We start from the raw sequence: 14,141 nt of genomic DNA on the forward strand, positions 1-14,141 counted from the left end.
CAAAAACCTAGCTGCAGAAGGTATTTTACATGACATGGCAGCTAAATAAATATATTCCTTGGCAGAAAGCTGTAAACACGGATCAATTATCACGTTGAAATGACATAGTTACCCACAAAAATAAAATTATTTACCCTTGTCTATCATTTGTTTTTCTACCCATAAACTGATTACATTTCCTAACCATAGTAGTTTTTGTGGAGAATTTTTTCTTTACTCCAATTCTTTTTTATATCTATGCTTCTTTTCTTTCCTTTTTCTTTTTTTTCTTTTCTCCTTTTCTTTTTTCTCGTTTTCTTCTTATTTTTTCTTTTTTCCTTTTCTAATTTCATTTAACTTTATTTTTTTATATTCTTTTTCTCTTTTCTAATTTCATTTACTGTTTTCACTATTTTTTATTATTCTTTTTTTTATACTATTACTAAAGAAAAATTAATTTGCATACCAATTAAATGTAGCTAATACAACCAAAAATATTAACTAACATATGATACCAGTATAGTATATAGATATACCAACAGGGTATACAATTGTACGTAAGGAGTTAAAAAAAATTAATTCAATTATTAAACTGAAATAATATAAGTTGTCAATAAAATTTCAAAAAATTCTAAAAAGGTCTAATTGTAAGAGTATATCGTAACATTATATAGCATACTATNGTAGAACCATAAATACTATCCGAAATAGTGAAGGGTGCTTGATAATATTCCATTCCTTGAAAGCCTGTGAATACTAGAGCCAGTGAAACGGTAGCTACTAAAGCGTAAACTGCTCGTTTTTCCTTCCCCGCGAGTATAGCATGATGAGCCCAAGTTACGGCAGCTCCGGATGAAAGGGGAATAAGGGTATTAAGAAAAGGGATTTCCCAAGGATCTAAAACCGCAATCCCTTTTGGGGGCCAAATACCTCCGATCTCTACCGTAGGTGCCAAAGAAGAATGAGAAGAAGCCCGAAAAAGAGCAAAAAAGAACATAACCTCCGATACGATAAACAGAATAAAACCATATCGAGGTCCTAATTGTACGACTTTGGTATGATGTCCTTCGAACGTGGATTCACGTAGAACATCGCGCCACCATACGAACATGGTATATAGGATAAATATGAGGCCCAAACTGAGAAGTGTTGCACCCCCTTGAAATGAGTGCATGTACATCACACCTCCTACGGTTGTTGCCAAAGCTCCGAGTGAACCCGAAATAGGCCATGGACTTGGATCTACCAAAAAATAAGAATGCCTCTGAGATTCAATCATAAACCACTTTTCCTCGGATACTATTATAGTATATTGTATACTATTACAGCATACTGTTACATTATATTGCATATTATTACAATATACTATAACAATATATTGTATATTATAATAGTATACTGTTGCAGTATAACTATATACTCCTATAGTTTATTGTATACTGTAGCGGTATACTGTTAGGTAACTGTGTTCTTCTTCGATTATTACAATATTCGGTTGTAGTATATTGTAAACTATAATAGTATATTGTTGCAGTATAGCTATATACTCCTACAGCATATTGTATATCGTACCGGTATACTATTGGGTAGCTGTGTTCTTCTTCGATTTTCAGCTGAAAATTTCGATCTCAATCACCTCAAATCAGCTCCAAATGCTATCAAATTTCAGTATGAACTTTCAGAAGGTACTATAAGCAATATTTAACAGCACCCACTTTGATTCAAACAAGAAATCTTCAAAAATAAAATTGAGCTTCAAGCCCAACAATGGTGGATATTCAAATACACATAAAAATTTAGATCTGGGAAGCTTACTCGAAGATACTATAAGCAATATTTTATAGCACCACATCAAATCAAACAATAAATCTTCAAAATAAAATTTCAAATTTTGGAGCTTCAAGCTCAACAATGGTGGGTCTTCATACACACATAAAAATCATAAGAAGAGGAGGTAGAGCAATCGCTTGGGTTGACCCTCTTAATGAAGATCTTTTTCAAATTTTGGGTCTGGATTTTGCTTCACAGTGTGGTTGTTATGAATGGAGGATTATGGTATTTTTTTGCTTCATTGAGATTTGCGCACATGACCTAAATATTCTCAAATTCTTCCTATGAAGGTTTCTCCCGAGGTAACGTTAAATTTTACCGGGTAAATAGTCTTGGTTGCATAGGTAGGAGAAGTAAATAGTTTAAGTTTGAGTATTTAAGGGTAAATAGTTTGGACTTAATAGGTATAAAGTGAAATTTTCTCAAAATTCAAAGCATTAAGTTCCTAAAAAAACGTCCAAAGCCATTCAATAAAATAAGAACATATAAGTGGAAATGTATTAGGAGGATAATTTTAATCCAAAAATAATTTCTTCATGTAGGCATAGTATCCCATTCTTTGAGCGAGAATCTTCTATCACAAAAGGCAGAATAGCCTGAGAGACACCTCTACTTATTCGAGTTTGACATCCCGGTCCTCCTACTTCACAAAGTTTCATATAGGCACCTATACATGCTTAAAATTAATATTTTAAACCCCTCTGACCATTGACGCCTATGTAGCATTAGATATACTAAGTTGTACAAGTGCGTGGTTACACACGCTTAAGAGCAAGTGAAGGTAATGTTTTGACTAAGAAAATATTTTAAACTAAAAAAATAATGACAACAAAATAAAAAGGAAAGGAAGAAATTTCCCAACCCCTCCAATCTTTTCCACCCCTCTCTTCCCGTGATCCCCCCTTCCCCTTCTCCGCATCCTCCATTTTTCCCGACATCCCACCACCACTGAGCAGCTTTCTACATTTATTGTTCCTATCCATCAGATTCACAAAGAAATAAATTAGAAATTATTTACAAAAATACACACATAGTACTACTACTTAAATTCTCTATCCTCAGCTGCTTGCTTCATACCCAATTTAGAGTTAATACAAAAGTTATTCCTGTAAAGAAAAAAGGCAGAAAGATCAAAATTTGTGCTCACCCAGAGAAGAACGTTCTTCAATAGAGGGAAGCCTAATAAACATTCAGAAATTTTAAATGAAAAAAAGAGTTACAGTGATCCAACCCAAAATCAGAATTTTATATCTGAAACTCAAGGCGAGCAGTTACAACTCCGACTCCGATTCCGACACCCTCCCTTTCAAATCCAAGCTAAAACCCGATTCTGTCATCCTCCAAACCCTAAAAAACCTCAAGGCCTCCTCCGCCGCCTCCAGTTCCAAAACCCTAAGTCTCGCCGATGTTGGCCTCTTCACAACCTGTCGTGAAGTGACCGACCTCCCAACCTCCCAATCGACGAGGTACAATACAATATAAGAATCACTGTCGGCCAAAATTCCGGTCAAAGTTCCAGATCTAAAACCCATATGATAGTAGAAACATAAAATAAGAAGACAATGTAGTAAGGATAAGAGGAAATAGGAAAAGCATCCATTGGAATAGATGATTTTTATGTTTGAATTTTGTTTTTATTTTGATTTTTTATTTTAATTATTTTTAATCTACCATGTGACATGGCATCTACACATGGTTATTTTTTGACGTGGCAGCCAACGTAGAGGAGATTGTATTACACGCACTGACAACCTCACGTCATAAGCGTTTATTATACATGGTTTGAAGGAGTGTAAGTGTTCAATTGGCAAATTGTTAAGTTTGGAGACCGGCATGACAAAGTGGCACAAGTATAGGTGCCATTTAGGCTATTCTGCCATCACAAAAAACAATGCAATAAAAAGGTTATTTAATATTCCTTCCGTTTCATATTAAATGAGGTACTTTTCTTTTTTCCAAAATAAATGACACATTTTTAAATTTGGAAATAATTCAACTTTAAACTCTTTCATTTTACCCATTTACCCTTAATGAGAAGCTTTTATAGCCATACAAATGCCATGGCCCCACAAACTTTTTACCCCTTAAGCTTTTAAGACCACAAGTTTCAAAAGTCTTCTTTTTTTTCTTAAATTCCGTGCCGAGTCAAACTACCTCATATAATATGAAACGGAGGGAGTATTATTTATATAATATTAAATTTTAAAATTTATTTTATCATATATTTATACATAAGGAATAATAATGGTATATATAAGCATATAAATATAAAATTTTATTACTGTTTGTACATAAAATAGATATTGGATAATAAATAATATTTTCCTCAAATATACAAAATATATATTTTATATGGAAAATATACATAAAATACGTACAGATTTCACTAAATATACATAAATTATGCATAGATACATAATACATACACCAAATATGTATAAAATTATACATTTTTTTAATAATTTTGTTACGCATTTCTATTTGAGAGAATAATAAAAATGTGATTTCAAGAGCAACTATTAATTAGAAGGAAAATTTCATAGAAAATGTAAGCTTGGAAAGTTCTGATTAATGATGAGAGAAAATTATGAATAGATTAATATGGTTCAAAGCCAATCCCTTAAACAGTTAAACTGTGGGTTTTCGTTGAACAGTCTGTGTTTAAGAAATTGAAGGCCATTAAATAAGGTGAAGAATCTCTAAAAATGATATAGATGTATATGAATATGCTATTTTTGTAATAAAGCAAAAGTATTATATTTGTATAAATGTTTTTTAATAACAGTTCTACCGTGTAAAAATCTCAAACTTTTAAGACTTACTAGCATGTCATCAATATAAACTTCCATGAATTTGCCTATTTGATGTTCGAACATCTTATTAACTAGGTGTTGGTACGTGGCTCCCGCATTTTTCAGACCGGAGGGCATTACATTATAACAGTATGTACCGTACTTCGTGATGAACATAGTCTTTTCCCTATCCTCGGGGTTCATCTGAATCTGAATATAACCCGAGTAGGCGTCGAGAAAGGCGAGGGTCTCATGACCGGTCGTGGAATCGATCAAGCAGTCGATGTTAGGTAATGGGAATGAATCCTTAGGGCATGCTTTACTTAAGTCTTTATAATCTACGCACATTCTTAACTTATTTCCCTTATTGGGAACCACCAGCACATTGGCCAACCCTTCGGGATATTTTACCTCCCTAATAGACCCTATTTTGAGGAGTTTTGTTACCTCATCTTTGATGAGTGCGTGTTTTATTTCGGACTGGGGTCTCCTTTTCTGTTTTATTGGTTTGAATCTGGGGTCGACACTCAGTTGATGGGTGGTTATTTCCGATGGGATCCATGTCATATCTAAATGGAACCAATCAAAGCAGTCGTTGTTATTAATAAGAAATTGAATTAGTTTTTTCCTGAATTCGGTGGTTAATCCCATTCCTAGGTATACCTTCCGATCAGGGAGATGTTCGATCAAAATAGCTTGCTCTAGTTCTTCAATAGTCGACTTCGTTGCATCTGACTCTTCGGGGGCAAAGAAGGTTCGGGGAGCGAGGAAATCTTCTTCATCTTCCTCGGGGGTCTGTTTTCCCCCGGCTCTTCTGAGGTAGACTGCATAGGATTTGATGCCTCCTAGTGGACCGCAAACATTTCCTTTGTCGCATGTTGTTCTCCATATACCATCTTTATACCGTCCTTTGTCGGAAACTTCATCATCCGATGCAGAGTTGACGGTACTGCCCTCGTGTTGTGTACCCACGGCCTACCAAGCAATGCGTTGTACCTCATATTACCTCCGGAAGTTGGCGTCCTGAACTGTACCGAATATGTTGGTCGGGAGGGTGATCTCCCCCGCCGTTACTTCGCCGGCCATGTTGAAGTCGTTGAGGATTCGGGAGGTAGGTATAATCTGACCGAGGAGTCCGAGCTGTTCTACCACCTTCGACCTGATTACGTTGGCCGATCTACCTGGATCCACGAGCACACGTTTAATTGGAGTGTTATTCAAGAGAAATGAAATTACCAGTGCATCGTTATGTGGTCGAGACAAGGTATCAAAATCTTCTTCGTTGAATGCGAGGATGTCTTCGGATATGTGGCCCCGTATCGGCCCTTCCGTTGCAGCGGAGACCTTTATCCGTTTGGTCACAGGTCCTTCGGGAATGTCGGTTCCCCCATTGATCATATGAACGATGTGCTGAGGTTTTTCCGCTCTGTTTCTCCTGTTAGCCTTTCTTTCTTTCCGGGCGGGATTTTCCCGAGTTCCCTGTTGATTTTCTTGGCGTGTACTCCCGTTAATGTGGGAGCTGATACCAACTTGTTGGGCGTTGCATAAGCCCATGCCCACGGGGATCGGTTCTGGTGCATTATCAAGGTTTTGTGGTTGTACACCAATATCTGGAACAACTACGCCATTCTCTCCAAGGTCCTCGAGACTATTGTTTTCATATGCGTTTACTGAGTTAGACATTTCGACCTGAAATCAAAGATTCTTGGGCAAGAAAAAAGCGTGAACAATAACTTGCGTTATGTAGTAAACAAGCAAAAAAACAAACACTATTATTTTTAGCCCCACGGTGGGCGCCAAACTGTTTACCTTGAAAATGGTAATTACAATTAGATTTTATTTTCTGGTTCTAAAAATACGTAATTTATTTTAGTTTTTAGGCGGTAGATGCTAAGTGTGAGACTAGAAAATAAGATAAGAACTTGAAGGTAGTATGTTTAAGCAAACCGAGTGGTTGAGAATCGTGGCCTCGATCCAGGTTATACGGGGCCTCGAGGTCGAGCTCGGTATTAAGCCGTGGACATCCGATGAAGGACTAACAATTCTAAGAGCTTTGATGAGAGCTCTTAGTGATTAATAATGAGCAATAAATGAAGAACAGTTAATGAAATACAATAAATGCAAGTAATGTAATAAGTGTGAGCAATAAAATCAAGGAAGAGTGTGTTTAAGTTAGAGAGCACAGATTGTTCTTGTTCTTGATGTTGTATATCTTACAATGACAAGGGTTCTCCTCTATATAGGTGGGGAGAATCCCAACATGGTATATGTGTAATTATTACAAAGAAATGTAGCCGGTACACCTCTTAACAGTCCAGTATAGACTGGTACTATTCTTGCAGGTGTTGTCAGTTTTGTCCGCGTGCCTAGGGAACCTCCTGCTTGTTCATGATAACCATCAACTTACGCTGCCCCGAGGTCGGGCCTAAAGAACCCTCGATGTGATGACCTCGAGCCGTATTCTGGGCCTTCAAAGTGGAGCTACTGGATGTCTCACTGATCACAAAATCGGGCTTTTCCATTTTAGCCGTATACAAGTACATTCCTAATTGTGGTAAAAAATTCTATTGGTACAGGTGTATAGCAACCTTGTACGGACCTGTACCATTTCGTACAAATCTTATCCATTAGTATATGCCCTGATCCACGTGTCCTTGAGAAATCCTGCTCTTTCTTGAGTGTCTTCGAGATTGTAGTGCCCTTGATGTAGGTCGTGCCAGGCCATCGATCTGCTCCCTCGAGGTGTGTGTCGTTCAGCCAGGTTTGACCCCCACTTCGAGTCGCCGGGACTCAGATTCATAGCCCAATTTAAGACTTCGAAATCGGTCTCCTTGACCGTATACAGTGACAGAATCAGTTATATATTATAAAATATTCTATTAGCCACAAGATGAATTTACTAACTAATTCTTATTTTATAAAGTTAAATTATGTAACAAACTTTCTTAGTAATAATATTAGTATATGTTCCTTTTCCATCTATTTATTTTAACATATGCATTGAGGTAATTTAGGTATTTTTGTAAATTAAATTATGATAATTAATTTCTTATCACAAATTGATGATTACTATTTTTTTTCAACAAAAATTACTATTTAAAAACCTAGCGTCATAGTTTTAAGGAATTTAAAAACCAAACTTCTAAGAAAATACGTATGATTTAAATTTTGAAAACAACAAATAAATCATATGAAAGGAAAATAAAGGTAAAATTGGTCTTTATGATTAAACAAGGACAGAGAAAAAAAAAATACCACATAAAACGTGAAGTTTCCTTGTTGGAAACCAACAAAAATCTTTCCTCCTACTTTTTTTGTACTCTTTTATGTCTTAATATTTTGTATCCTTATTCAAACACTAAATTATATTAGAATTTTTTTTTAATTGGAACGCCTAGATATAAGGAAAGTTTTTTGATTTTATAATTTTATCCAATGTAAATATATTTTTAAAGGGTAAAAAAGGCAAACGACATTTTGTTAAAGGCCTTCGTGTTTTTCATATAGTATAGATAGATATAGATTAGATTGTTTCTTTTATATTGTTATTCATCTTTTATTTACTTCCAAGTCACGAATTTATTACCATTATGATGCAAAAGTACAATTTGAAGGAGGATATTGCCTGGCTTTCTTTTGTACAATCTGAAGGAGGGTATTGCCTGACTTTCTTTTACCTTGTTATTAGCAAATTATCGCATATTTGCCCTAGCCATTGTCGGAGCTCCAACATGAAGTGGGAGGGCTATACGTGTCCAAATTATTTGAGAAAAAAATTTCTAAAATTCACCCTCAACTTTTTGACTACGGTCTTTAAAATTACTCTAAAGTTGGAATTCAAGACAAAATTGAAATTTTTTCCTAACGATGGAAGTAACATTGGGACAAAAGTAATAGAGCGCAAAGTTGCTCAATTACTGATATTAAGAAGGAAGCCCATAAGGACCTCGAATTTTTGGTGCACTCATGAACCGAGAGAATCAAATTTTACTAACATAGTTTCACGACGGGCATATTGATACTTGTAGTGACACACCTAATCAACCAATTAATATTGTGCAGTATCTAGCAAAGAAGAAACGACTTTGAAGGTGACAAAATTCTAGGTTGTACGTACCACCAGCTAATAATCGATGCAGATTAAATTAAAAAAGAATGTACCCAACATAATGAATGTCATTAAATGAGAAAAGTAGTATAGCATTGCCAAAAGATGCTAGAAATCGCAGAAAACAATGTAACAGTTTGGGTTATGAAACAAAGAAAGCTATAAATTTTACTACAACCAGGACCTCAAAGTGCTCTGTGATTCTCTCTTATGCAAAACTTTGTGCACGGCTCTCTAAGCGCGGACCCCCCTGTTAAGATTAACCATGCGACCTGATCCATCCATCTGACTTCCCCTCGCACCTCCACCACTCTGATATCTTGAGCCTTGACCACCGTAAGTCCCCCGAGCCTGATTAGTGCGGTCCCTCGATGCTTGCCCAGAAAATGATCTACCACCGACATATCCTGTTCGGCCACCACCGCCACCCTGTCTGCCTTGTGAGAAGGAGAAGTCCTGCCACTTACCAGCACCAGCAGCTGCAGCAGCATAATCTTGGCCGTCCCTGCGCCTCAGGGGAATGCCCTCCAATCCACCACCACCTATCCTCGATTCTGTTGCTCTTTCATTACTTTCTGCTAATACTGAGAGTTTTTCTGTCAACTGGAATGCCAAAGACTGCAGTCTTGTATGCTCAACATCGTGAAAGACCATGCATCGGGATGGTTGATCCCAGCTTGCATGAAGCTCCTCAGAAATCATCATTTTGCTCACGATGCTATGGATCTGTGAATCTGAAAGGTCAAACATCCCTGCAAGCTGATCCAAACTCAAAGAATTATAAGAAGAAGAATATGTGAAAAGATAGGTCCTCAGTGCCTCTTCCTTTATTTTGCCCCTAAGCATCTCAAGAACACTATCCTTGTTGCGTAGCAGCCTCCACACGTCAAGGGAGTTGATAACATCAAAAGCCTTTTCAAAGTTTCCTTGCTTGAGGGCCCTTGTCGCTGCCATTACATGGTCCCTCACATTTTCAGGTGGGCCGGTGAAAGTTTGCCTCTCACTCACTTCAAGCAATCTCCGGAATGTCTTGCTAATAACCCTGCGCTTCATGTCATGGCTATTAGCTGCCATGTTTGGCACTTCAAGAAGCATTGCACATGTCAGATGGACGGCCTCAAGAAGCTCAAGATTTATATGCATATGATACGGCATCTGACGCCTCCTCTCCATCCGCTCCTAAAAGTGTCCAACATGCATAGTTTAGAAGCTTTGGTGAGAATCATAATGAAGAAATTTCACCCCAAAAAAAAAAATACTATCTAATAAATGAGTCAGTTGAAGGTGCAATCCGATATAAAATATACGATTATTTCAGTTACTATGAATTTGTTCGGACGAATTTGGCTAAAACTGATGGAATTAATTTAAAGTTCTGCAACGTTCTTTTAAATTTACTATCCCTGGTTTACTCCCGAGCATCCTTCCAAAGAACAAGTTTTGCTAGTTCCGTTTTCGAGACATTATGTCAGCAGTTAATGTCCAAAATCTTTTAAAATAACAAAAGTTAAAACCCTCTAAACCCCCGCATGTGTGAGGAATGGCTCCCAACAGGTTCCTTCTACCACACGTGGAGAAAGCAAAATAAATAACAAATGATTTAATTCTAAGTTATTCAAGTATAAGTTATCATTTTAGTTCCTTTATTTACCCAACTCTCTGTTCAGGTCCACCACCTCCACCTTACACATTTCTTCACTTCATCAAATTCTCTTCTAAAACTTTTCTTCTTATTTTGTCTTCTCTCCAAATTTCACTTTTGTCAGCATTCAACCACAAAAATGGTTCAAGCAAAGCATAACCATATATTCTACAAGTTCATGTCTTTAGCAATATACACCCAATTTGTGCCCTGATATGCTTCCAATTCATTTTCTAATTTTCCATAATTTTCTTTGCCTACTCATAGCAATTTCCTCTTTCAGCCATCACACAGAGTACAATTCCGAAGATAATATCACAAATTTCACCTATCTGTCTCTATTAGCAGAACTTTCACTCTGCATTATTATGCTGTCAAATCCTAATTGCCACACCTATCAATTCTTGGCTCTTTTCCTCATTTTCAGTAAGATGGTTGCCAAGAATTACGACTCCTCACTCGCAGTAGTGGAAATGGCATGGATAATCCTAAGGATTGACTACTCAGGAATCTTTTGGCTTCTTTTTGGTGTCTTCTCTTATTAAAACCATGAGGGAACGCCTCAGATTTAAGTAGAAAAAGGTACAGAGTATTGCCCTTTTACAGGATTCTAAAGCTACAACTTTAGATACCCACGTAAGTCATTAAGTAAACCAACTAATAAACTGATCTTTCTTTTCGAGTTTCAACTAAAACCCACTTTCTTGTTGAACTGCGCAACACAAACACTCAGAAACAGATGCTAGCTACTACAATTATGAAGTACAATAAAGCAGCTAATCTCAAAACATAACAAAGTAGGAACATAATGGCACGTAATAAGAACAAATTTCTTGCATAAAAGGAAAACAATGAAAATTTTCAGCAAAGAAACCTGTTCTGGGGTCTTCTCATGATATCGACTTTGGGAGACACCTTGCGCGAGTAACTCCTTTACCCTGCCGGCAGAATAGAGTTCAGCCAAGCAACCATGTGCTTCTGCAACAAGTGCCGCCCTGAATGCACAGAGACCGAGCTGAGCCATGGCTCTGTTGAAAAGTATCTGAGTTGAGATGTCCATGTGCTGGATATTATCTTGCAAGTGACTCATCAATAACAAGTCACGGGATGTTGAAAACTCATCCAAGATAGCATGGTGGTATATATCACAGAGCATTGCACGGGCCTTGGTTCGTTCATCCCCATATTTATATATGAGAGAAACGAGACTGTCCATCAATGTCCTACTGTTCTCTTCAAAAGCAGGTTTCCTGGGCACAAGCTCTGGAGTTGCAACAAATGCAGTTGGACCTCTACTCTCCTCAACCACTTTGTTTTCTTCTATAGACTCTGCCTCTCCTTCTCCTTCCGTAAGCTCAGCCAACTTCCTCATAGCATCATACACTCCTTGTGGTTTATAATAAATGAATTCAACCTGTTTGAGAGCCACTTTCGCAGCACCCTTGTAGTCTCCTGCCCGTTCTAAGTAATGTTGGACATTTTGAGCAAGAACCAAAAATAATGGCTCATCCCTCAGCCTCTCAACATACTCACGGGTATGTGGATCAATTACCTGCAAGCTCTTGAAAAATTCTACATCTATCCTTTCAACAAAGGCAACCAAGTTTCCCCAGATCCTTATTGTCCCCGAGTGGTCTGCTCCTTTCTGGGTCTCATTTTCATCTGGCTCCACCATGTCATCAACCACAATGTTTGGGTATTGGGTCAAAACATCGAGGATGGTAAGCATATTCTGCACGCACTTTTTCCACACATTTATAGGCATGTGTCCACTGAGACTTGGATTAACATCAAACTGCGCAGACACAACACTAAACAGAATTTCAAGCTTTTGTGCTGGAGTCTTGGCCACCTTGGTCAAAAAGGTGAGCTGTTCAACCAATTCAATCTTTCCAGTCCCCTTTCTACCCCTAGCGGCAACAATTTCCTTGAACTTCTTGTTGACCGTCTCCCACGTGATTTGACTTGGATCCTTGAACTGTTTATCCAAAAGTTTTTCTTTCTTGCTCAGCATCTTCTCCCACCCGGTACCACTCTCAGCTGTCTCATCCCGACTTTCATCTTCGTCATCTTCCTCATCAGACGCAGCTGCAATCTTTGTTGGGTCCTCCTCAAACTCCTCTTCATCATCCTCTTCTTCCTCTTCTGACTCTTCATCATCACCAGCCTCATCCTCACTCTCGGGAGGATTTTCCCTGTACTTGTTAATCAACTCCTCATACTGCTTGTTATTCTTTTTCAGTTTCTGTTTCATCGAATTTAAGGCTTTAGCATTACTACTACTCATCTTCTTCTTTGCCTCCTTATTGGCCAAAGCCTGACTCAAGAAATCCTCCAGCATCACTAGAGCTTTGATATAGAGATTTGGTGCTTTAACCGATTCTGTAATGCGCATGACCTTCTCCAGCTGCTTGTTGATCTTATCAAAGCTCTCCTGCAAGCTGACCCAGTCATTAATCTTCATAGCATTCTTCATCTGATCAACGGTAGCAGACAATTCCTCAAACCGCTTATCCTTTGCTGACCGGACAACTCGCTTCTGTCCATCTGACTCATCACTGTCGCTGTCACCGGCTGCAAGGTATCTTGACCCAGCCGCTGCAGCGGTAGTCTCAGCCGGCCCTTCATCATCCTCCTGCTCGTAATCACTCTCCTCCTCCTCCTCGGTTTCACTATCGCCCTGCAAATACCATAGTATGAATCAATTAAATAACACCTTCCCTAAACCCTTATACTTTATGCAGAATGAGCTATCCCCAACAGACTGCCATATACAAAAACAAATCACTTGCTCACAGCACCTTAATTTTCTAGGCTCACTAAGCAATTCCTTCTGAACAGTTTAAGATTATATTTCACATCACACTGTTTACACAAACAAGTAAATTGCTTTTCAGCAGAATAGCTGGCAAAAAGTGTGAACAAATACCCATTATCGTGATTTGTATCCAAAGGTCACTTAGACATTGAATAATTGGATTATGAAATTGCAATTCAAAACATCCAGATGCAAGTATCCATTCATTATGTTCGGGCACTTTTTACATCCAATTCAAAAGCTAGCTGGGATCGGCTATATGAATTATCACTATCCATTTAGCTCTATATAGAGCAGATTCATTCCAATATTCAATAATTTAGGATTACCTATAATTAATTTAAAAAAATATCTTTATCAATAGTTATCAAAAAAAAAAATATATCTTTACCACTGTAAATTGGTGAATAGATTATTTTACCCATCCAAACACATAAAGAAAAAACTGAATCTTTAATTGAGGTGAAAAAATCATTTACCTGAGTCCAAAAACGGGACGCCATACTTCTTCAAAAAATTCTTCGAGAAACGGAGATAGAATGAGCTGCAATTACTCAAAATAACAATAAAAAATCAGATCGAGAATAAATCAATAAATACTTTAGCGGTTTTACAAACACCAATTTTGAAGAAGAAAAGATTCGAACCTGTAAGCTGGAACTGTGGTTTACAGAAAGCTTAGCGGAGAAAGAGAGAAGGGAATGGAATTTTACAAAAAACCCTAGAGAATGATAAGGCTTGGTCCGACTCGGCTTTTGGGCTTCTATGGTGTGGGAATATGAAATCACTAATCGAACAAGGCCACGGCCCAATGTATTACGTTTTGGGATTTTTACTTTCCTATACTATATAGAAAACTTTATTACTACCATTCTTAATCAAGCTTTAACTTAATTATATGGACATATATAATTTATTAATTATATATAATTAGTATTAATAAGTATTCCTTTATATTATAAATTGAATAGG

The 14,141-nt window shown here is 37.4% G+C and overlaps 1 protein-coding gene across 1 annotated transcript; it reads right to left on the reverse strand.

Moving 5' to 3' along the window:
• Positions 8,730-13,925, reverse strand: LOC109226865 (eukaryotic translation initiation factor 3 subunit C). Its single transcript, XM_019391756.1, has 4 exons — positions 13,817-13,925; positions 13,649-13,713; positions 11,226-13,031; positions 8,730-9,888 (listed from the first exon to the last, which is right to left on the reverse strand). Exons 2-4 carry the CDS (start codon positions 13,670-13,672, stop codon positions 8,944-8,946), a joined length of 2,775 nt encoding a protein of 924 aa, XP_019247301.1. The 5' UTR covers positions 13,673-13,713; positions 13,817-13,925; the 3' UTR covers positions 8,730-8,943.

Source organism: Nicotiana attenuata, chromosome 6 (assembly GCF_001879085.1).
Source record: "Nicotiana attenuata strain UT chromosome 6, NIATTr2, whole genome shotgun sequence".
Taxonomy (NCBI): domain Eukaryota; kingdom Viridiplantae; phylum Streptophyta; class Magnoliopsida; order Solanales; family Solanaceae; genus Nicotiana; species Nicotiana attenuata.